Source organism: Chrysochloris asiatica, unplaced genomic scaffold (assembly GCF_000296735.1).
Source record: "Chrysochloris asiatica unplaced genomic scaffold, ChrAsi1.0 scaffold00200, whole genome shotgun sequence".
Taxonomy (NCBI): Eukaryota; Metazoa; Chordata; class Mammalia; order Afrosoricida; family Chrysochloridae; genus Chrysochloris; species Chrysochloris asiatica.
In genome coordinates, this window is record NW_006408718.1 from 3,325,973 (window position 1) to 3,352,244 (window position 26,272).

At 37.6% G+C, this 26,272-nt stretch overlaps 1 protein-coding gene across 2 annotated transcripts in view; it reads right to left on the reverse strand.

The window, feature by feature from the left end:
• Positions 1-26,272, reverse strand: part of LCORL (ligand dependent nuclear receptor corepressor-like) — a 293,246-nt gene that overhangs the window by 35,678 nt on the left and 231,296 nt on the right. The window contains exons 6-7 of one of the 2 annotated variants that reach the window (XM_006872488.1): positions 21,225-21,318; positions 15,667-19,873 (exon numbers count right to left, since the gene is read on the reverse strand). In XM_006872488.1, coding sequence (XP_006872550.1) covers positions 18,841-19,873; positions 21,225-21,318 — 1,127 coding nt within the window. In that variant the 3' untranslated portion in view covers positions 15,667-18,840. Of the gene's footprint in view, positions 1-15,666; positions 19,874-21,224; positions 21,319-26,272 lie in introns of those variants that run through there. The other variant, XM_006872489.1, reaches the window with a different exon arrangement.

Here is a 26,272-nt window from a genome sequence, read left to right on the forward strand (position 1 = left end):
GTCTAAAATTTCTGTTGTGAGTAATATTTAACACAATGTCTGGATAATCAAAAGTATCCAATGTTTGTTAAGTAAAAATGAATATATATATATATATATATATTTTTTTTTTCTCATGAAAGACATGGGAAATTTGTAGTAAAGCAGAATGTCTTGAAAATTCATTAATATTTTAAAAAGCAATATGATATAAAATATTTAAGAAAAATTCTAAGGGAAAAAAATCAACACACTGGATCATCAAGGTAGCTGTTTTATATTTTAATAAAGCATTGTGGCAAAAGTTAGAGACACTTCAAAATCTGAAACTTTCTCTTTACTCAGTTTATAAGAAAATTATGATGATAGAGAAAAAAATCAAAACCTAATTGTAAACAGTATGTATATTAATTAAAAATTCCCAATTGCATTAGAATACTTTAAACATAGTCAAAGTGAAAATTCTACTTCAAGCAATGGCAATAAACAAAGCTGCAATATAAAGGCTGTATCAAAAAGAAGACGCTGATGAGCTAAATAATTTTAAGAGCTTCTTCATTTCATCTAGTTGGTACCAAACTAAGATTATGGATCTATACTTGGAGACATTGATTGCATACACTTTCCCAAATTCATAGTAGAATATTTTCTCATTATTGTTGTTAAGTGCCATTGAGTCGGTTCCAACTCATAGCTACCCTATGCAGGGTTTACAAGGAGCGGTGGTTCAAACCGACTTTGCAGTTCAGCACTTTAACCCACAGTGCCTCCCTAGGAGCTGTGAGACAGATAGAAAGGCCTCCAAAATTGATGGTTACCACAGTTGTCCCGAACTCGACAGGAAAGCCAATTCAATACCCAGACCAAACAGAATGAAATCTGCCTTGGCTTCAAAGTATTTACCCACAGTGTTCTTAGTGTCAATTGTTGTTGTTGTTAAGTGCCGTCGAGTCGGTTCCGACCCATAGCCTTTGCCCAAGGCTGTAAAACACTAAAAATTTAATTTCAGTTACCCTAACAATTTACAGACAGCAGGATAATTATAACCCGGAATAATGGAAAATTAATTCCTATTTTTACAGCCATTACATTCTGTCTGGGAATATCTCAGTCAAACTCCAAGGAACCCTTGCAAAAAACTGTGTGGAATGGTGTTTTCCCAGTTATGTTCCCCAAAGTGTGTTCCATGGGGGCACTATCAGTGGAAGTGGTAAAGCCTGGGGAATGTGCATTGATGTGCTCACAGGGCACCAGGGTTCTGGAAGGATGGGAGGAAGAACTGAGCATTTCCCAACTGTATCTGACCACTGAACCCGTCACATGCAGAGCCTCTTGGGTGACTTAGTGGTCCTTAGAATGCATCTTTGGGAATGCTTGTGTACCAAAGCTAGATTAAAGTGACTGAATCACCTGGAAATGTTTTACTATCAAAGTGAAACTCAGAAAACATCTACTTTATGCTTCATCGTTTTTGCACGAATGATAATTATGATTTTGAACAACGGCACATGGAGAAATTCAATATTATATTAAAATGCTTAAGGATTGCCTGGGCCAAGGGTTGGCTGAATCATACACTTTTAAAAGAATCATACACATCTTGAGATGCATGGAGGGCACTGTAATCATTGCAATGCAACGAAATATGATAGGATGATTGTAAAACCGATGTTCTCCCATGGAAACCACCACTCATTCACAATAAAAATAAAATAAAAAAAAAGAACCCCAATTTTGAAAGTTTTCTTTCATATATGTATTACTTTAATAGAGAAATATATTATTAGCTAATGATGCAATCTAATGTCAGTTCATATAACAATAATCTTACTGAAAAAGTTATGAAAATCAGGACAATTATGAAATAATATGCCAACTATCCTTTGATTAATAGCAAATCTATGTGAAGAAAGTTAAATTCATTGGAAGGCTTCAAGAAGGCACTTGGATCATAGACTGTATAATGTATTCTAGGCCTGCATAGATTATTATAAAAGAAAATAGACCGCATTCTAAATACTTATGCGATCTCAGATCGTGATTCGGAAACTCTTTTAAGTGTTTATTATTGGTCACTGCTAACCAAATACACAATTAATTATCTGTTTGCTGCTGTGTTAAAAATAAATGATATGAGTATGTCTAAAAAACAAACAAACGAAAGAACATCTTGAGTTAGGACTCAGAAGATGTGGTGAAATGTTCAGAGCAGAATCCGAGGAGGATGCACTGTTGTAGTTGAAGAAGTCTACCAGTTAGCTGGAAATTGCCCATTGGTTATAAACCTGTGTGAAAATCAGAATTCTGAATGAGGAGAAAAAAAAAAAGTATGTTCAATCATTTCTGAGGACCGATGACACAACAGAACTGATGCGAAATGGCATCAGAATCTAAATCAAAGTGGCTACTTAAATTTCTGTGTTTTTTTATGGGACAATTAAAATGCTTTAGGGTGATTACAGCCAGCGGAAAAGTTTCAGTTTTAAATGTTTCCTGAGCTGTTCAAAGTTAGCTTTTTTACACTCAGATATTTATCAGTTAGGAAAAGGCACATATTTGCTTGGGAACTCAAGGTACTGGTATTGAAAAGGATTACATTACTATTTTCAATAGCCACACTTCATTTTGGGTCATTATAACCTCCAATTCATCTCCTGTAGCCGGCTGTTCACATTCTCCATCTTGCCCCCAAATATATACAGTGTGCTATGGTCAGAAAAGTTTTAATCTCCACTACTCATCCTAGTGGCGCTGTGGGTTAACGTGATGGACTGCAAAGTTGCTTTGATCCACAAGGTTGGTGGTTCAAGCTCACCAGCCGCTTCTTGGAAACCCTATACAGGGTTGCTATGGGTGTAACAGACTCAACGGCACTTAACAACAACAACAACAACTCATCAGGAATCCTGGTGTGGCGCTGTAGGATAGCATTCCACCGCAAGGTCGGTTTGAACCACAGGTTCAAACTCACCAGCTGCTCCTCAGAAACCCTATATAGGGCCGCTATGAGTTGGTACTGACTCGACGTCACTTAACAACAACAACAAAACAATAACTCATAAACCAAGGAGCCCTGGTGTGGCACTGTGGGATAAAGCACTGGACCGCAAAGTTAGTTTGAACCATAGAGTCGGTGGTACCAACTCACCAGCCACTCCTTGGAAACCCTATATAGGGTAGCTCTGAGTCAGAACTGACTTGACAACACTTCACAACAACTCATAAACCAAACCACTGCCATCCAGCTGATTCTGACTCATAGTGACCCTGTATAGCAGGTGTGGGGAACTTCTGGCCCATGGGCCATTTAAGGTATGTGAAAATCATTGAGTCTGGCCCCGCCAGGGCAACCACAGTTCTAGCCATCACATTTTTTTGTTGTTGTTAAGTGCCGTTGAGTTGGTTCCGACCCATAGTGATCTTGTATAGGGTTTCCAGTGACAGCTAGTGAGCTTGAGCCTGTGGTTCAAACCGACCTTGTGGTTCAAACTGACTTTGCAGTCCAGTGCATCAGCCCACAGCACCACACCAGGACTCCAGGGGTGAGTTAATGAAATGTTTGATGAAATCTAGCAGGCTAATTTTTAAGTTGACAATTTTCTATGGTCCGCAAATGATGTTATAAATACCCAAATGGTGTTGGCAGAAAAAAGGCTCCCGACCCCTGCCACTCCTTGGAAACCCTACACAGGGTTGGTATGGGTCAAACCGACTTGATGGCAGTTAATGACAACAACAACCCCTGTTGTATAGGGTTTCTGAGGCTGTAAATCTCTATGGGAGTAGACAGACTCATCTTTCTCCCTAAGAACAGCTGGTGGGTTTGAACTGCTGATCTTGTGGTTAGCACTCCAGTACTTATTCTACAGTGCTACCGGATCGCTTCATAAAATAAAGAATATATTCTTGGCTTGATCTCTTTTCCCTTCTGTTAAAGCCTCTTTGTGAGCCCCAAATCCAACTCTGTAGTTGACTGCAGTCGAATCAATTCTGAACTCACTGAGGTCCCTTAGGATAGAGTGGAATTGCCCCATGTAGGAGTGAACGGCCACATCTCTCTCCCATGGAGTGGTGGTGGATTCAAGTCTTCCTTTGGTTAACAGCCAAGTGCTTAACCACAGTGCCACCAGACCTCAATGACTTTAAAATCCACGGGCCCACCTTTCCCCTAGCTTATACTCTGCCAGCTAAGACGAAACCACCCAGCTATGAACGCCTGTAATTCTCAAATATTCCCCACAAATGTTTTAAACCTTATCTACATTTCTCAACTCCACATTATTTAATTACCTTTCTCTTTGTAGGGAAAAAAACCACAACAAAACACCACAACAATAACATCCTCAACATTCTGCCCATGACCTTGTAAACTCATTTGCATTCCCATGTATTTTTCCCACTTGCCTCATGGTTTAAGAGAGACATGACCAAGGCTACTAACGTCTCTAGCGCTGTTCCTGACGCTGTACTCGGTAACCATGCCAGGAATTTCCCTCCATTTCCACAGCTCCCCGGTCATTCTCAACCTTTCAGTCTCCACTGGCATGTAAGTAATGCTCTCATTTTCAACATCTGTCCCAACCCCAAGTCTTCCTCCAGCTAACTCCTTGGGCATTGGGGATGCTACTACATCTGAGTCCAAACCCAGATGCTATTTCTCTGCTTTCTGCAACATAACAATTCTACTTCAGTGATCTCTTTCAAATTGACCTACTCTTCTCCCCCTTACTGCCACTACCCACTCAGTGGTTCCATGAAAGAAAGATCTGGTGATATGCTTCGGTAAATATCATAGCCAAGAAAACCCTATGGAGAAATTCTCTTTCATAACCCATGGTCTCTGACTTGATGGTATCTAACAACTATAACATTGGGGCCCCAAACAGTTCTTTTTTTCATTAACTGATGGCAATAACCTCACAGTTTATCGAGGAAGTTTCTCTCTGTATCTTTCTTTTGCCATTCTCCCCTCTCTCCATCCTGAGTCCCATTTTATGCCTCAGCTTTAGTGAACTTACCATAGTGAGAGTGCTCCATGTTACAAACAAGCCATGCTCTCTTTCCCCCTACAGATGGCCCACATGCAGTATGCTCTGTCTGAACCACTTCCTTCTTGATTGCTTTTAGGCTTCAGCCTCAGCTTCGATGTGACTATATAGGGAATCCGACCTAATTCCCTAAGTCTGGGTTCAGTTGCTTTCCCACATGCTCTCACTCGTCTTTTCTATCCTCACGAGATGGTGAGCTCTGTACGAGCCAAAGACATGCTTGAATCCTCTCATATCTTGTCTCACATTTCAAATATAAAATGCACGCTCTTCCGTGGGCTAGGGCTTGTTTTCTCACTTTAATGGCAAGGCAACCTTTTAAACCATCACTAAGTATTTGTTCAGCTACGAGTATGCTGGTCTAGAACTGCATTTCTCCTTCTCCGTTTTCCATGCCTATCCTGGGTATTGTTGGTGTTACGTGCTGTCAAGTCAGCGATAGTGTTTCCAAGGAGCGGCTGGTGAGTTTGAAGCGCAGAATTGGCGGTTCAAACCGACCTTGTGGTCTAGGGCTTACCCACAGCGCCACACTAGGACCCCCATACTGAGTAGGGTGGTTATGTGCCTTGGAGTCGGTTCCGACTCATAGCGACCCTGTACAGGGTTTCCGAGGCTGTAAATCTTCACGGGAGCAGAAAGCCTCATCTTTCTCCCGCAGAACAGCTGGTAGTTTCGAACTGCCGACCCTGAGATTAGCAGCCCGATACATAGCAGTACAAATGTGGTGAAGTATACATTTAAAAGCTCCTATGTATTAAGCTATATTTGGGTAGTTAATCTCAAAATGTACAAAAACAAGACAATCGTGGCTCTTCATCATTAGAAATTATTTCATAACTCACTATATATATTAACCTTAGAAATGTTTCTGGAAAAGTCTTGTTGTTAAAAGTTTCACCCAAGTCTCCAGTCACTATTTTATGAAAAAGAAACACATATAAAAGTAATCATGAATTTTAGCATCACTTTCAAAAAAGGCAAAAAGAAGTATGGAATACCAAGAATAATGAGAAACAAAACTAACACTTTCAGAAAACATTTAAAAATCAGATAAATATAACATTTAAAAAGAACTTGCTGATTAAAAAAAAAAGAATGTTAAAAAATAAACAAGGAAAGTTATCAGTTAAAGATAAATACAATTTTAAGCAGAACAGTCAAGAGTAGTTTAAAATAGCAGTTTAAAAAATGAAAAAAAGTAGGTAAAAAACAACTCTTAATATGATACTAAAAAATGGGAAAATACCCCAAAAATTTTTTGAAAAGAATTTGCAAAAGTAATAGAAAGACATCTTTCATTTTACTTTTCTAGGTGACTTCTATATTTACAGGATGAAGAATCATATTAAAATAATTTTTAGACTTATTCCTTAGGAAGATGCAACAGTTAAGAAGCCGGAAAGACAAAATACGGTTCTGTTGTAAAATGAATACAAACAATCTTCGGTAAACTGTGACAAGCATGAAATGAGGATGGTACAGAGAATTCAAAAATGAAACTTTCCACCTTACTCTCCAATCATGACAGTCTTTCAAAATACATGTGGGGATTTTAAAGGGAATGATAAGTTGCTGTTTTGGTAGTTGTTTTTAATCATTATTGAATGAATTAGCCTCTTTCTTCCTGACAGAATATTTGTTATGATGCTATTTTCTTTGTTATAATCTTATCCTAAAGGCAAGAGACATTCTTTTAAGTTTTGATGTATCTTTCAATAATGAGACTATTTTGACCATCTTTAAGACTGTGTATTAGATAGTACTAAAATGGGTACTGTAAAGTTATTCTGCTATAAAATTTATTTTGGGCCATGGTATTTTAGCCTATTAAATAAAGTTCTGGGATTTAATTACTGCTTTTAATATTTTAGTAAAAGGTCCAATACTAAGAAGGTTTTAGCTTCTTAATAAAGGAAAACAGTAACAAAAATAAAACCACCAATAGCACCCTAAGCCCAAAAAACTCTCCTAAAATATGCAAAGTAATAACGAAGCCATATGATAAAAGAACTTGAAATTTCTAAATGTGACCTGGCACTCTTTTACATCAGGGAAGTATCAGTAGGCACCATCAACCCCTGACTGCCTGGCACCACCCAGTGTGCACCACTGCAGAGCTGGAAACTGCTGTGTTGGCTTATATCCAACGTTTCCTAGGTCCTAAGGGTGATGGGCCTCCCTGAGGGACGCAGGTTTTTTCAGCACTAAAGGTCCTAGCACCTCTGAGTAAGGGACATAACCACTTGCTAAAGAAATTTCAGTTTGTACTCTGAAGGTAGTAGCTTGCCTTAACAAGTATCTGTGGATGACTCGTCTTTGTTAGCCCCATTGTGGAAAGGAATCCTTGTCGTTAGGTCTGAGGAAACTAATTTAATGTCTTGAGGTGAAAAACAGTGCTCAACAAGTTTGTGAGTTTAGTGAGAAAAAGTTATTGTTCTCATAACACCGTTCGAAAAGCCTGCAACCTGTACAGGTCCCTTATAGGGGATAACAATAAAATGGTCAATGTATGACGGATACCCTAGACTTAATGTCCACGATCATCATCAATTTAGTCTTTACTTCTTTGTACATTCATTGTCTTCTTGCTGTTATTTATACTATCAAGAGAATAAATATATCAGCTTGTAACATAGTAGTTACTTTTTAGTTAGTTACTGGGTATATTTATATGTCAAAGTCAATTTATATATATATTTATAAATATCTTTAAGTTTGTTATTGTTTTGCTGTTAAATGCCGTGGAGTTGGTTTTGATTCACAGTGACCCTGTATAGGGTTTTCGAGGAGTGGCTGGTGAGTTTGAACCGTTGACCTTGAGGTTCAAACCCACCTTGAGGCCTAGTGCTTATTCTAGTGCGCCACATCTGCCAAATTCCAAAGCAGAGAATATAACTTTTACATTAACGATATGTTTAGAAGTTTTCTGTCTCAATTAAATGAACTTTAATGTGCTTGAAATCGTGGACTTGGGGAAGTGTACTGGCATATTGCATTCTCACTGCCACAGGGTGGATTTGGGCTCAGAAGGGCTCTATAGGTCAGAGTAGAACTGCCCAACAGGGTTTTCAAGGCTGGATGCTTTAAGGAAGCAGACTGCCTCATCTCTCTCCAATGGAGTGCCTGCTGGGTTTACACTTCAACCACTGCAGCACCAGGCACGTTGCTGATGTATGTTGCAGCAACTAATTTCATAAGTTTCATACTAGGTGCCGAGAAACTAGATTGTCCAAATATTTTAGAAACATGTCAAAACTGGATCAGCGGTTCCTTTTCCATCTGTTATTCTGGACTCAAGGCACCTACAATGAAACTTTAAAGTTAATGAGAGAATAACTTACCTAGCTGGGTTTTCAATAATAGTTTGCCATTTGTCCACTCTTGCAAGACTGTCGTTTATGTCTTTTTGGTGACATTTCTGTGGTCTTCCAAGATGGTCTTTTTCTTTTGCTCAATTTGTTAAGGACTACAGAATGACCCGAAGGATGCATGTCACAGTTAACACATTGACTGAATTTACTGCCGCCCAGTTGGCCAGCACATTTATTGTTAGGAGGACTGTTTGCTTTTGCAGGTTCTATTTCTTTAGAAAAATCTCTTTGCAAGGAATTCTGCCTAACAGAATGGGATCTCAAGGACAAACACTTTAAGTCTTCTCTTGGAGTCTGACTCTCCTTTCCACTAGCATCGCAATCAGGAGAGTAAAGGATTGGATTTAACTTGAAAGTATTTCTGTGTTCCAGATAGTTTATCTTCCTCAAAAATATCCTACAGTCTTTGAAGGTTTTGGGCCTCCAGTTATTTGTACAGCCATTTCCTGGTGGGGGTCCCTTGTCTTCTTTTTGGCAGCAATTTGTTCCGTTCTCTTTCCTTTCCGACTTAAATGTCCTTTCTAAACTAGCATGTATTTGGAAGTCAGACGTTGCTGCAAGTTGCTGAAAGTCACCCCTGACCTTAAGTGGCAAAATGAACTGGTCACCTACAGTGCTTTTCCGGAGAGATGGGCTGGCAACATTTGGTCCTTCCTCTGTCTTAGGCAGAAATTGGTTCTGGCAGAAAAACTCGATGTTTCTCCTTTGAGAGTTCCAACTGCCAGCTTCCCAGCAGTGCGGCTTTCTCTTTCTCCACCTTTCGTGGTGCAACCTTTTAATCTCAGACCTTTTTAATCTGGCTAGAGTTAAATGACTTTTCACATTTAAAATAGGAGAGCCAGCCATTTTATGCAAGATATGCAATTTCCCTGCTGATTTTGAAGGCGAGGATAGTGCAAATTTTTTAAAGTGCTTCCGGAAGGGGCTGTTGTTAAAATCAGAATGCCTGGTCCGTAATTTAATTCCCCTGGTATTTATTACTTCCAAAGGGTTTCGAGCATTTGCTTTTCTAACTAATGAAAGGGAATGTGTTTCTGTTGTTTGCATAAACCAGGAACAGAGTTCATTTAAGTCATACTTTTTCTGAAAAAGCATTTTTACAGGTGAAACTTGAAGTTCTAGAAGGCAGGTTTCTAATGGGTTTGCTTCTTTGAAAGGACCATTTTCAGCGTGTCCTCTTTTTTTACGAACACAATTTTCAGCTTCATCTCCACTCACTTGCACCCAAGCATTGGTTATTTGCTCAAATCTATTGTTTAATTCCTCTAACAAAGAGTCATTGGAAGCGGAAGCAGTCCACCACCTGAGTAAAGAGTTTGGTGCAATGATAGGATTCATGGATACTTCAGTAACAGGCATCAACGTGTTATCTTCTAAACACTTGTTTGCATTCCTTGCATATCTAGCTTCTGAGGTAACTTTGGGAGCTAGTTTTATCCTTGACTGCCTATGTTTTTCCTTCCAGCCTTTACTTTTCTGCAAAAGGAGTTTACAGGATTTATGAAGCAGAGCATTTCTACATAGAAGTGATCTAGAAGATGCTAATGAGTGTGAAAAATGCAGTGACCGTTTTCGATCCCTTAGAGAGTGTCTCAGAGGTATGGGAGCAACCAGACTTTTGGATACATTCTTTAAAACGTCAGCTTCTATGTGCTTTGTTCTAGCCAGTTTGTGACACTGGGGATCGTACTCTTCTTCAGGCAGTTTCTTCCCTAATGTACTCTCCTGTTCTAAAGGAGGTAAGCAGCTGCTAATACTTACTTCTCTTTCCTGAGGTGAAATCCTATTAATAGTCACAGATATGCCAGAGATTTTCACTTTTGCAGGTCTACCAGGCTTCCTAATTATTGTCAAAGGCTTCTGATTTGGCCGAATAATGTTTTTGGAAAGGTGAGGTATTACAGACTTGTTCTTGATCGGTCTCACATATTCATAGCCAGACCCCAAAATTTCACTTTCAGTGGACAAACTTGATACAACACTTCCTTTGTGAGCCGACTCAATTTTGGGGTCTCTAATATGTCTCAGATGATTATATTCTGTTGAAAAATCGGCAACATGATTGTTTAAAGATATAACATTGTTTATGATTGTACTTCCTTCAGAGACAGATCTTTTCGTTCTTCTGGACCGTCCATAAATAACAGTTACTGTGATATTCTTTTTGTAAAGACCTTCTTTTACTTCCAAGATGAGGGATTCTGGACCTTTGTCTTCAGCACTAATGGCCTTATTTTGGCAAAGAGTGATGTCGGTTTGATCAGGTTTACGTTTGGGCGGTCTTCCAATAGGTCGCTTAATCTGTTTTACAACTTGGGGACCTATTTTTTTAGGTCTACCTGGTTTTCTTTTAAAAGATGTATCGCTAGTACTGCTTGAATTTTCCTTTGGTTTTTCTTGTGGCAGATCACCATCTGGATCAGCTGTATATGTTGTAGGGGAGTCAGCAATTTCTTTTGCACAGTTATATTTGCTTAGTTCTCCTTGAGGAGAATCAATGCCATTACGATTAGAGCTATACTGTTCAAAGTTAGTTTTGGGGATATCCTCATTTGGTTCTGTTTGCTTTTCAATTGCATGGTGAATTGGACGTTTTTCAGAAGGAAGATGAGTTTTTGACTGAGAAGGACCAACTGAAGTTAAAATATATTTGACTCCTTCACTGCTTTTAACTTCAGATAGATACATGAGTTTGACAGGACTAGAATAATTGGAAGAACAACTTTCAAGGCCTTCATATTTTGTTGGCACATTTTCAACCCTAGAAATCAAGCTACCTGTATCTAAAACAGATGACCTTTTCAGATGATCAAGTCTTTTATTATTCAGGCCCAGGGAGGTCAGAAGCCGTTCTGATAAACCCTGCTCACTGCCTGCCAGTCTACTCAAGCTAAGAGTCACATTTCGATCAGCATTCTGGTCTGTGCCATGGGCATCTTCTATAAGGTTCTTGGATGCCTTATATCCTTCTGGTAGTGGCTGATTATTATCCCTGGACTTCTGGGCCATATTTATTGTATCTTCCAAGCGCTCGACAACAACTTGTAAATTAGAATGCATTGCAATTTTGTTTAGGTCTATATTGTGAGCGCTTTCAATTTGAATATTTGTCACTGTATCTTTTTTTGGTGTAGATTCAGATACTTTTTTAGCCTTCGGAGTTTTTTTAAATACAAAATTATTTGTCACATATATCGAATACCACCCTGGAGGCACAATATTTCGTTTCGTTCTGCTCAAAAGTCCAGGAACATCACTTTTCGGAGTATGAATGTCCTCTAATTTTGGGTTCTCCCTATAATTTTGCAGTTTTTTTCTCCCAGCTGCAGATTTCTCCTCTGGATTTCTTATGCTCTTTTTTGCAGGAGTTGTTTTAAAGCTTTCAGAAAGCGTATCAAAAGCCAAGTTACTTTCTAAACTATGAAGAGGAAGTTGCAATGATGGTAATGCACAATCTGGTGAAAATGATGTTTCTTCAGAATCTGTATCTTGATGGCTTTCAAAATGTTGTACGGAAGGCCCTTTGCAACAATAGGTCTCTTCCTTGTCCGCTGAAAAGATGTCACAGTTGTGCATGAATTTCCTTGAATTTTTCTCAGTAAGGCTTTTTCTTATAAAATTCCCATCAAGACTAGCCAGTTCTCTTTTAATCTGTAGAGACTGCCGCCTAAATATGGATGAATTGGGAGAGTTGTACATGGCAAACAAGGTTTCTTGCCGCTTTCGAAATCTTGTCTGAATGATTTTATTTTCTACTTTTTTATCATGCTGACTCAGCAATCCCATAAAACTATAATCATTGGCCTTTGCATTGTGCAAGAGAGAGGTTATTAAATCTCCCAATTTTAAATCATTCTCTGAATTGCAATCACCACTAGATAACTTTAGAAAGTTTGTTGTATCTGTAGTTTCTATTGACTTTAATTTCTCATTAATACGATCCATTAAATCTTGAAAAATTATACTGTTTTCACCGTTTTCCTGATTTGCAGAACAATGACTACTGTCTCCTGAGAGACAAGCACTGGAGTTGATGGATGCTTTAGTTTGATGCATTTTACCCTCAGGATTGTCTTTGTCACTGAAGACTTCCACTGGTATAAGAGATGGCGGCTGGTTAGTGTTTGTTTGAAGTTCGTTGTTTTCTATGACTGAAAACTCGTACGTAACACCTTTCAAGTTTTCAAATTCTTCAGTCTGTACGGGTGACAAAGGTGGCGGGGAGGGACTTCGTGAGCTATAGACATCTCTTGCGTTGACTGAGAGATCGCACACTTCCCTGGCCAAAGTAGGAGCAGGGAAGGTGGATTTGGCAGAGGGAATGTTTGGTAAGGATTCAGAACAGCACCTGTGAGAATAACAGTCTGCAACTCTTCTACTCATTACTGTCTGAGCGTGCTCAATAGCTACAGTTTGACAAGGTAAACAATGCAAATCTTTGCTACAGACTGACAGAGGTGCTAACCCAGGACTTTGTCTCTCGTTTTGTACACACCCTCTTTCTGCCAGTCTGTATTTCCCACAAGTACAAAATAGACCATGTATATCGTCTTCAATTAGGGGCTTTTGAGATCCTGCAGAATCAGCATAGGATGTATTACAACAGCAAAGAGAAGCAGCATTTTGCTCTTCAACTAGAAATCTCAACAGAGCCAAAATTTGTTGCTGGTGATGTGTGCACAAAGATTCCAAAACTTTGTTTAATGCGGATTTTTCGTTTTCCATTTTAGTAGCTTCCTCTGAATTTGCATCAATAGTTGAACTAAAAATAAAAATCAAACAAAAATAATAAATTATAGCAAAAATACCAATAGCATCAGGAGATGTAATCTTAACAGTGCCTGAACACAAGAGATTTTGGTAGTGCTGAGCTCCTAACTCCAACAGTGTTGCAATAGTGACATCTCACTTAGTGTTTGGCAAAAATATAATGAAGCACTGATGATAAGTAATTTCTTATGATATGGTATATGAGTCAAAGCAATGCCCTATTTTTGTAATATGAAAGTTGATTACACATGACCATATTTACATATTGGTAATGTTTACTGCTTTGGATATACTAAGAATATTTAATGGGAAGTGCTTCAGGAGTTATTCTGTTTGCAGAGTGGACATTTTAGAAGTTATTTTTTATCATTAAAAATCAGTCCATATTAGTACAAATCAGGCAATCAAAATGTAGGTGCAAATTCTCTCCTAACTTTATTTAAAATAGATATCTTTCAAAGTAGTAAAAATAAAATTATTAATAAAAGAAAGCGTTGCATAGTCATAAGTAAAATTAAGGGATGTAGATTTCATATAAATAACAGAATGTCTTTCCTAAGGTTAAACTGTAGGCATTTTAACCTAATAAGAAAATTAAATATTTAAGCTATTTAAAAATAAGATCTATTTTTAATTGATTTTAAAAACTAAAATAATTACATCAAAACTAAAGGCATTACTTACCTAATTATTTAATTTCAAATGCTGGAAAATGTCCCACTGCAGAAACTAACATGAATCTAACTTTAACTAAGACCCAGGATTGCTTAGCAACCAGTGTAGAAATCTACAAAAAAAAATTTTAATCCAATGCCAGCAGTAAGAGGAACAAAATATATTAAAGAATTCTGTTTCAGAAAAGTATCTATTTTAATTAAACAGATCACCAAACTCTGTACATGAAACTAGCCTTCTAAATCATGTTTTCTTAGATTTGTTGTTGTTAACAGTGCCCGGCTCCAAGAAATTTTATTTAAGATTGGAATTGGGATATGCTGATTATGAATTGCTTCTGAAGAAGGTACTTTATTTAAATGAAGATTTATTGTATATATTAAACATTAAAAGACTTTCTTTTAGAATTAAGAGAGGAATTAATCTTTTACTCTATATCCTAAAATTGGCATAATCTATGCATAGATAAAGTAGGCAATACTCCATTTACATGTTGTAGAATTAGATTCTTAGAGTAGCAAAAACATCAAATTTAAAATATTTGATGAACATGTGTCCAGGATTTAAATGCCCAAACAAACCTTTGCTAGTTTAAACAAAGTCTGACTAATGCATGTGACTTAACATCAGGCGTCTATGACACAAAGTGAGAAGTTAGGAAGTTACATAAAACCTTTTTTCAGTCCACTGCTGCTCCTAGACAGATGAAGACTAGACATAACCATCCTTTCGTTTTAGAAAATATTTTTTAAAAGATAAATTTTATCATTGTTGGGAGAGTAAAGCGACTCCAAAGAGTCACTGTTGGAAGATTCAAAAGCTATATGTTGAGGACAAAGGCGAGGGAAATGATAGCTATCAACATTAAAGTTAGGTAATAACTTACTCTTTCTCAGCACATTAAAAATTGTAATTTCCACTTAAGCGAAAGAAAACACAGAAGATTTCTTTAAATTTTTCTTGTGGCCTATATTTGTTAACTAACAACTGAAGAGAGAAATTACATGTTTCTCAGGGAAAAAAAAAATCTAATACTGTATTTTAAAGATTAATATCCTTTCAGAAAAAAATCCCCAAAATGCTGAAAAGGGCTGTTTTCTTGTTTTTTTTTTTTTTCCTGTTAGTAAAGCCATGTATAAAATAAAAACAATAAAAACTAATAGACTAGATTCAGGTATTCTGAGTAATGTTATAATTTCAAGCTGATAAAACTCAAAATTCTTATGATAACCACGAAAAGATTTGATATTCCTTTTCTGACATTCCAAGTTTGTGCTTTAGAAGAAAAATGTTCTTGATTCCATTTATTGTTTAAATTAATGGTATTTCAAATATATATCGCATCCCATTCAAATATACCACACCCCTTGGAGCATTTTCATAGTGCTATATGAAAAACTGCTTAATTATTAGGATATTAGATTTGGATCTAAGTTCTTGCAGAACCCCGCCATATGCTTGCCTGATTCATTCCCCACCCCTGTCTTGCATTTATTGCATGTTGGTGTCCCAAAGAAAAATCTATCATATAACCCTAGAGTAGATAACCACACATAAACATCTCAAACCGAGAGTTTATTCCCAAGTGACTGTAGCAAGGTTCTAAATTTGTCTTTTCCCATAGATGCCTTGTTTTGAATGTTGACCAGTTTTATGATCTACACCTGCTTATTGTCTAAAACATCCTGCCTATTCTGTGCACATTGTCCATTCCATCCATTACAAGTCTTGGTGTTGGAATATTTCTTCAGAGAAAGCAAATGTCTAAGGTGAAGGTTAATGAAACTGCTTCCTAAAGGAATCAAAGAAGTCAGTGTAGTCAGGTGTTTTTCTTTGCTTTTTTGTTTTTCTTTTACTGAATGAGTAAATCAACCACACACCAACAGTGTTGTAAATTTATGTGCAAAAGCATTGAAGTGCTTTACTACAAATTACAACCTAGAAACACAGTAACTGAACAATTAAAATTCATACAATCAGATTTAGATATATAACAACACAAAGTAGAAACAGAATTACAGTACATTTACAACACAAGACAGATACATGAATTCATTAGAAAATATTGTAATAAATAATTCATGAATTATAGTGCAATTGATTTATGCATAAATATAACTAATTGCCTAACAATCAGTTTATATTAACAAAATCTGTCAAAAATCAAGGCAGCCACAGAGTTTTACTAAATTACTGCGACAATGGAAATACTGCAATTAAAAAACAAATACAAGTATTTGTACTGTAAACAACTAAAAAAATCAGTCTCACTAAAGTTAGTATACAATTTAATATAAAATTGTCATTAGCTACCAGAAATGGTTTAAACAACTTTACTGAGCAGTAGTTCTAAAAACAGAGGCACTGTTTTTTCTTTTCTTCTTTTTTTTTTTTTAAATATAAAATACTTGAGGAACATTCAAATAAGTAGAAAGCACAACAGTAGGGTTGCTTTCACCTTCATTAAAAGTCTGCTGAAACTGGATTTTTTTTTTTTCTTTCAGAAAACTGTCAATAAGTAGTAACTGGTAACTAAATTTATAAAGTATCTTGAAAGTTTAACGTATAGAACATCTTAATAGAATCACTGGGGAGAAGGGGAACCCATAAATTTCCCTGCCTTTCCTTGTGTGGATAATCAAAAGTTAACTCAATAATTAGAAACACTTTGTTTCTTTTAAAAGTTATGGGTTGATCATTATCTATAAACTATCAAAAAATATTTTAATTTACTAGTTCTGACCCAAAAATAAATAATACCAGTACTAAAATGCTGCAAATTAACTATAATATTACCTATAAAACTACTGATCACTGTCAAGTCAATAGCAAAATGATCCCTGATTTTTATGAATCCTGTAAAGTTTTTGGTCAGGTCATCTTTTAAATGATATAAAAGTGTTCTGTAAGATTTCCTTTACTATAAACTTCTCAATCAATTTATTAATGTAAATATAGTGTGAGGAATAAAAAAGCTCAATATAATATAAATAGTAGGTAATGCATTCAAACCCCCAAGATCCGGAAGTAAAATTCTGTATAAATAGAGGTTGATAAAATTGGTCTGAAGTGTTTATTTCACTTTTCACTTTTGTTTTTCAATGGGGGGGAGGGGGGAATATATTAAATAATCCAAGTTCTGGCCCTCACAAAATATGGCTTCATTCTTTAAATAGGAAGATGACCCTGACATCTGCTGTTTTGTAATCTATTATGTAGATTTTCATGGGGTGGGGTGGGGTGGGGTGGGGGGATAACAAAGAGCAAGAGGATTCATATCCTGGTAAGCAGGTAACCTTAACAGCTAAAGAGGCTTCAGAATATATCTAAGAGACAAAATAACTACTTGGTTGTGTGGTTTTCTCCTCTTTAGTGTCTTTAAAAAATACGTAAGCAGTTTTTGAACTTCATAGCTGAAAATCTCTTTAGTGGACATGTGTATGCGATTCTTAAATACACACACAAGTGTAAAAACACAAGCATTTGACAAGGTGCACTTGTTTTTAAAAATTCAGCTAAAAGTAGTATTCCTTTTGGATCTAGGAAAACTGGCTTAGGAAAATGATCGGAACCTGAATTTTCACAGAGATAAGGGGCACATGGAGAATTCGGAAACTATAAAGCAAGTCCCCATCCTTTCCTTTCCATGGAGGTACACATGCTTTCATTTTCCCTCCGTGTATCCAACATGGATACTCTGAGCCACACTTTAAAACTGCTATAGAAAAACAACTGGTCTCTCCTATGAGTCTAACAAATTAAAATGCACTGCCCAGTTTCTAACTACCCAATTAATAAAGAGTTTACATTACTGAAAGTTCAAAACAGCTTCAGTGTTAAATATCTGTAAATCTATTCAAGACCCTGAACAAACTGCAAATTTGGTTATTAGCAAAATGATAATGTATCGCCCACCAAAATGAAGTCTGTAATTCATTTTGATAAACTGAAAATGTTTTGAAATGTCACAGCAGCAAATATATTAAAGTTACACTGAGGTTCTTCAATAGTAGGCGTGTGTCACAATCCTTAAAATTTAAAGTAGTCATAACATCAACTCACCAGCACATTGAAACCAAAATGACCATTCTCAAGCTTTTTTTCTGTGCACATTATAAACATGCTCTAAGTTGCATTCCAACTTTCTTTTCTAACCTTACACGTTAGCTTATTTTTCAAATGAAGAATGAAATGAAATTATTTTAATAATTAAATTTAAAATATTTTTTGTTCTTAGTATTCCATCCTATCTTAAAGGGTTCTATTGCTGTTGGGGTTAACTATGTATCCGTTTTGTTTCTTTCTTTCTTTTATTTATATAAACCCCAACTTCCTGCTAAATCAACTATTAAATGATAAATATTAAATTTCATTATACATCTTATTTAAGGTTTTCTTTTCTACTCCGGGTGGATGCACTTGAGTGCATTTTGTATTTCATAGAATGCACTGTAGTAGACGAATACTGTGTGTTTTAATTTTTCTTAGTCTGGAGATAGCTGTCCATTTAAACTTTGCTTGATGTACTTACAATTAAGTTGTAACTGTCTCATGTAAAAATGTTTACAAACGATAAATATCGATCGGATTTCCATTACAAGTTGGTTCAACTGAATGGCTGGAGTGGTCTTTCACCAATAAAAATGTTCCACTTGACAAAGACTTGTTTGCCCACAATGCTTTATGCTATTGACTACCAAAGAAAACCTGAATCTTTTCCCCCTATTTATACAAGGATTAGATACAAACTATCAGAATTAAGTAAGCAACTATATAATTCTGTCCACAGTGAAAACCCTGAATAAAACTTTTTTTTTTTTTTTTTTTCAAAAGGCATGTAAGTGGTTTTTGAACTGTAAAATTTCATGTCTCCTGTCAGAGTGAGCATTTGTAATCCCCACACGTGTGTATACAGACACACAAACACACACCTTTGCACATACACACGCAAACACACACACTCACGCGCACGCACATACGGTTTCCTAACCAGTAATCTACACAGGCTTGCTGCTGGTTTTGCAGCCGCCAGTCCCTGAATCTGTCGGATCGTATAACCCAGTGTCTGCTAATCGGAGCTTCTTCTTCGGAGGGGTCTTCAGTGTTCCAGATCTTTCTTTTACCTTGTATTCTAAAGTGCTATGAGGTACCCCATAAATTCCTTGTGCTTTGGAAACACTCATTTTCCCACTCATCACCATTGCAATCGCCTCTTCCATGATCTCATGGTCATACTGCCGGTAGCGACCCCGTTTTTTCCTGGGTTGCTTGTTATCTTTTCGATCCAGCCCATCTTCAGTGTTTTCAGAGGTGCCATCCAGTGTTCCGTTTTTTGAATTAAGACACAAAGGAGAGAGGTCCCCATGTAGAAAATAAGAGTCAACACTTGAGTGAGTTACGGGCCCAGAACATTCGATTTTGTTCTGTTTAGGGAGGATATTTTTCAGTTTTTGGAGAGCTGATCCTTCTAGGGTTGAGGAGGTTTTAGAGACTTGATACATAACATCCAGCAGGCCAGAACCATCGGGCTGTGGCTTTGAGACAGAACTCCCTCGTAGCTGAGGAATTTTTAACTGTACAGTAGGATTTGAAGGTTCATATGGTAGGCTTTCATTGTTTTCTTTAAATTGAGTAACCATTTTCTGTAGAGTTAACTGATGGAGGTAACTGGAAGCAGTTGGGAATTTTAATTCTGAGGTTTCAAGTAGATTGAGTTTACTTTTTTCTGTGCGCTCTGCTTGAGCTCTTGCCCACAAGGCTACTTTCTGCAGCACCGCACACGTTTCTTTACTGTCTTTATATGAGTAACTATCATGGAAATCGCGAGTTTTGTTTTTAAAAGGTGCAGGCTTCCCTGCTGGTAAGGCTTCTAAGTGGAGAAGTAAAGTTTTTTGAGGTATGCCATAAAGTATGCCTGCTTTATTTATGTCCAGTGCTCCAGACTGAATGTCTTTCAAAGCTTTTGAGAGCAAACCATCTGCAAACTCAGCACTTCTTTCCACATAGTCCTCTCTGTTTCTGTGTAGTCCCCTGGATGGATGGAATGAAACGATGGTAAACTGATGCACGAGAGACTCTCACACAGCTATGGAAGGGGAGGGTCCACTCCTTTATTATACTCCTTGCTTAGGTAACATCACTGCTTATGACACTTTTATGTCTGTGAGATGTAGTAGTTACTCCTTATCAAAGCAAACGCTACAGTCCTGGTAGGACAATGTGTCAATCATACGGTGGCCTCAACGGGCAGACCTTCCAAGAACTTAAAGTCCTAACTCAGTATTTGTAAAAATAGTCTCAGGATGTTGCTAGTCCTCTGACAGATGCTTGCAGAGCAACACTGATAATTTGTATTTGCATAATTAGTGTTCCATGATTAAAAAAAATACCCAAACCCTAAAGGAGTTTTTGTTAGTAGAAACGTGACGTTACCGCTAAACAAGTAATAAAAGAGTCAACCCCTTTCAAGGAAATTTGTAGCAGAAAGAATATTACCAAACACAAACATCCCATATTTCCACAGACTAAATTTTCTCTAGACAAAAACCTAACATTTGAAATAAGTTGATAAATCATATTTGAATCAAATGAGTTGTTTCAGGTAGTCTAAATGCTATTTCTATTTCTAATGTATGGATCACTGTAATTTTTGAAGTTCCTCAAATGGAAAGTTCATTGTAACTTATGATTCAAATGCTACTACAACCTTGGTTGAAACAAATAATACTTGATATCTAAGATTTAAATGTGACAAAAAGCTTCCTAAGCTTTTTTAGTTAATGGGAAGATGCAAAAGCTACAAATAAATAAATAAAAACAAAAAAAGTGAATCCAAGAATTCAACAGAACAGCATTTCATAATTGTCTCATATCAATTAATTTAATGACAGCTTTCAAAACATGAAAGGTCTCTATGTGGTGATTATGAAAAATTAAATTAGGTTTGCCACCACACCTAAAGCATAAGGAAAAAAAAAGGTGAACACTATGAGCTAGCTTGAAGAATGATTAAGTACAGTACTTTTAGAATTTGTCCTTTGTTTAAAAACTAAACACTGACATTAAATATTTTCCTTAAAATTTCCTCCTGGACATTTACAGTTGTTCTTTACTCGTCCTGCTTCTTTGTTGGCAGTCTATGATTAAGTCGGTAGTTCATTTTAGCAACATGAACTAAAGTTTGGTGATTGTTCTGATAACTTTTCTTTAACAGAAAGAAGAAAACAGAAAGAGAGAGGACAAATGAAAAGTATGAGAGAGACATACTTATGAGTGACAAAAATTCTACCAGAAACTAAGTAAATCTACTCAGAATGGTACTGACTTTCTGCAGAGATCGCTGAACATTAGTATTGAATAGTAATTCCCAGATATTGCTTACCCAGCCATTGAATTTTCAGAAGGAGGATCACATACGGACGATTCTTCAGATTTTATGCTGGTTTTCTTTGTAGAGAGATCTAACACTCCATCCCCTATAATTTTGGCAAGAGAAAAGACTTTATATTCTTGACACATAAGCAATCCTTACATTTTTAATGCTTCATGTTTTACTGTGCTTCTAATTCATAACCTAAATATTAATACCTGCATTTGACATGTGCTCATTAGCTACAGGACTAGGGTGAATGGATGGAAAAAAAGAAGCAAAGCAAAGGAAAGAGAAGACAGGGAAGGAGCTGGCGAGTCAGGTGGTGTGTAGACACTAACAGACGCTAACATTACAGTCAGGTGACTTCCGACTCAGAGCCACCCATAGGGCAGAGGAGAAGTGCTCCCTAGGGTTTCCCAGACTGTGCATCTCTACAGAAGCAGACTGTCTCATCTACTGGTGAGCTCAAACCTTTCCGTTCACAGCCCGACGCTTATCCCACTGCATCTCCAGGGCTCCTTACCAAACAACAGGACATAAAGTCTGGTACCAAATCACTCTGACCACCACTGCTACTCTCCCTTCCCGCCAGTTTGCAACGAACAACCAACCACCTAATTGCTCATCTGTGACTGTCTTCAGCTTGCGACTACCCAGATGAGGCTTTCTCAGGGAAGGTGGGAGTGACAGAAGTTGTACAAAGTGGAGATAACAGCAAATCGGATGAGGAATAAGAGAATGGGATAATTAGCATTTATCCAGGCTGGTCATATTTAGCACATGTACTTTAGGTAAACTGTGACTTGCTATCTTCCCAACGTGTTTTTTTTAGAACTCACAATAGTGTATAATTGTACTATTTAAAATAATTGAAATATATAGCAGTTGGATAATTGAATATATTGTGGCTCTTCCTATGACTGGGTGAAGAATAGGCAAAAGCATAATTTTTAATGATATTTCATGTTTTTGGAAAGACAACTAGTTACAAAATACCTATGTGTTATATTTTTATTAATACTATAATATTTAATTTATACAAGTAAAAAATCAGCGATTCACACATGCCATTACTCTGACAAACCGCAGGATCAAAAGAATTAAAAACAAAACAAAAACAAATCTAGAAATTTAAAGCACAGCAAAAAATAATACTGTGAATAGAGATAGGCTTTTATGAGTAGCTAAACAATTAAGAAGGAAATTTTAAGCTACAAAGAATACATGCTAAAAACATAATTGAAAATTCAGCTGGATTTAATAATTACTACATAAATTTACCCAATACTTGGGTGTCCAGGAAGACACAAAGATGAGAAAGTAAAAGAAAACATACCCATAACCTCCTATGTAGAATTCAACATTGATTGTTTATTATATGCAAAGCAGCAGTGAAAAAAAAGGGGGGGGGCTGCATGAAGTTCCTGTTGTCATGGTGCTGGATCTAGTGACAGCAATGACTATATCAAATTTATCTCAGGTTGATGGTGAAGAAAGGAGAGCCGTTGATAATTATGGTGTGCTAAGGGGCCTGCTGTTTCACAAAGTCTTCTCAGTGCAGCCTCTGTGACTGAACAGAGTGTCCCCAGCAGATATCTGGGGAAACCTTCTAGAAGGAACCGCCTGTGCTAAGACTGGTGTGCAATGGCATATGGGATGTTTGAGGGACAGTAAAGAAGCCAGTGTAGCTGGAATGAAGTAAGCCAGGGTAAGGGTGAGATGACATCACGTATCCTATAGGACTCTAGGTCATAGTGAAACTGTGAATTTTACTTTGAGAGAGACGGGAAGCCGGGGAGGGTTATGCACAGAAGTCTGATATGATTTTAACTGACGGATTTAAAGGGTCAGCAGGCTGTGGGGAGCGTGGCCTGCATAACCCTAAGGGTGGAGTCAGGGGTTTGGTTGAGAAAAGTGAGATGCTATTTCTCTTCTCTGTGTCTTCACATATTCAACTTGTTTCCTCTGCCCAAAAGGTTACCAGTTTCCCTCTCTTCTAGCCCCTGTACATATCCTCACCAAGTCTTATTTACCATTCAGCCATTTAGGTCACAAGTCTGACTTTGTCGTCATTCATCTAGGTTGCTTTACCAACAGCACTCACCTATATTATTTAGCATTTAGCGGGCTGTGTCCCAGGGGCTTACATACTTAGCAATGTTAGTCATCGGACTGCAGGCCATGTGAGAGGTTGTGTAAACCAGTTCCTATTTCATTTACCAAAGTTTAACCACTGCTAGATCAGTGCCTGACACATAATACATGTTCAACAAGTATTTGCTGAACAGAATTAGTGTGCCTATATTAAAAAGATACAGCATCTGTACTTTTTTTTAATGCTTAATTCCCACACTTCATCTCAAATCTCCCACTCCCGTGTAACAAAGCTATTGTGCCAATTCCAACTCACGACAGCCCTATAGGACAGAGCAGAATGAGCCCACAGGGTTTCCAAGGATGTCACATTTACAGAAGCAGATTGCCATATCTTTCTTCTGAGAAGTGGATGGTGAGTTCAAACAACTGACTTGTTGGTTAGCAGCTGAGTGCTTAACCACTGTGCCACCAGGGCTCTCTAAAGATTGAGAGTCCCTCAAACAGGCTATGCAGTGTCATGTTCCTGGAATTACAGAACATTGTTCACTTGGCCTGGAATGCTATTTCTACCTATTCAACACAACAAATTGTTCTTTAACCCTTCTTGTGCCATTGTGTGCCTTGGAGTCCGTTTTAACTCATAGCCACCCTGAATAGAGTTTTGGGGAGCAGCTGGTGGGTTTGAACTGCTGAACTTGTGGGTAACAGGGTTAGTATTCCAGTGCTTAGACTATAGCACCACACGCGCCTGCTCATCTTGAAAACCCCAGCTCGCTCTAAGCAGAAGCAGATGATTTTCTCTCATGGGTCAGCATTACCCTGTAACACTATGTAATGGGTTACACTACATCAGTGTGACAGCCCATTATGACACGATCGTGCAATTATTGCTTTACTTCTCTTTTTCTCCTAAGAGATTGAGTCCCGCAAGTCTGGGTATATTAACCCATTATTCACTCATATTTCATTCAACATTTACAGCCTTAGAATTTACTAAAGGAAGAAACAGACACGGTGCTCTCTCTGCTTTGCTATCAACCTTCCTCTTTTCCAGTAATTAAAATTTCACTTTTATTTCAAGATCTTAACTTAAGACCATCCTCTTTCTCAGGAAATGATGACTGCCTAACCTATATTCAGGTTTATCATTATATTTGCTAATTCTGATTTTGCTCAGTTTGTAGCATAAAAAAATTTTTCTCTTAATTCTGTTATTTCCTAGTAAAAGTTACAAAATGAATCCCTGGATTTTGTTTTGTGGAAAACTGTCCTAGATTGTTAAGATGGTGTTGTTGTTAAGTGCCGTCAAGTCGATTCCTGTACAGGGTTTCTGAGGAGCGGCTGATGGGTGTGCACTGCCGACATTGTGCTTTGCAGTCCAGTCCAGATCCTACAGCACCACACCAGAAGTCCAGATTCCTAATACACTTGATGAAATTTATTACACCAATAGTAGTACTAACAGGAGGTACAAAGGACCCCATCTCTCCTTCCTTTAAGTAAACCATGTCAAGCTGGCTGCAGCTCCCTAGCTAGGGTTCCACAGGTATTCTGGTCCTTTCCAGAACATCCTGACTGCTGGTTTGATAGCTACATACAGAGCTGCTTACAGCACATTTTCATTTTGTTGTTAAGTGCCGTTGAGTCGTTTCCAACTCATAATGACCCTATATAAGGTTTCTGAGGAGTGGCTGGTGAGTTTGAACTACTGACCTTACAATTCAAACTGACCTTGGGAGCCAGCGCTTATCTGACAGTGCCACACCAGGACTCCATTTTTTTTTTTTTTTTAAATTTTGTTGTTGTTGTTTAGTGCCGTTGAGTCGATTCCGACCCATAGTGACCCTGTATAGGGTTTTCGAGGAGCAGCTGGTGAACTTGAACCACCAACCTTGCAGTTCAAATGACTTTGAGTCTGACGCATTAGCCCACAGCGCCACACCAGGACGCCTTGGTCAACCTTTAAGATATACTTCTGATTTTCATTCTGCAGGAAGTCTCAACAGTGACCCAGGCGAGCACTGTTATATACCTTTTTATTACAGTCCTATCTCTAGACCTAATCTGTTTATGTTAAAACTTTTACTAATAACTAAAGTAACACTTAATATAATCGTTGTCTAGTAAAAATGGAAAAGGTACTCTTTCAACGTAGTTTTCACATCATGTTATAATTCTTTAATCAATGAACATTTGCATTTGTTGTTGTTAGATGTCATGCAGTCAGTTCTGATTCATAATGACCCTATGCACAATACAATGAAAATTGTCCCGTCCGGCACCAGCTTCACAATGATGATGTTTGAACCCATTGTTGCTGACACTGTGTTAACTCATCTCTTTGGGGGTCTTCCTCTTTCTCAGTGACTCTCCACTTTGCCAAGCATGATATCCTTTTTCCAGGGACTGGTCCCTCCTGATAACATGTCCAAAGTATGTGAGGTTTCCAAGGAGCATTCTAAAGGTACTTCTTCCAAGACAGACGTTTGTTATTCTGGCAGCCTATGGTACATCCAGTATTGTTCACCAACACCACAATTCAAATACATCAATTCTTCTATGGTCTTCCTTAGTCATTATCCAGCTTTCACACGCATATGTTGTTGTTGTTAGGTGCCATCGAGACGATACCAACTCATAGTGATCCTATGCCCAACAGAATGAAACACTGCCGGGTCTTGGGCCAAGCTCACAATCATTGCCACGCTTGAGTGCATTGATGCAGCCACTTTGCCAATCCATCTCGCTGGGGGTCTTCCTCTTTTTCTCTGACCCTCCACCTTACCAAACATGATATCCTTCTCCAGTGACTGGTCCCTGCTGATAATATGTCCTAAGTATGAGAGACAAAGTTTGGCCATCCTGATCTTCAAGAAGCACTCTGGCTGCACTTCTTCCAATACAGATCTGTTAGTTCTTTTGGAAGCCGATGGCACTTTCAATATTCTCCTCCAACACCA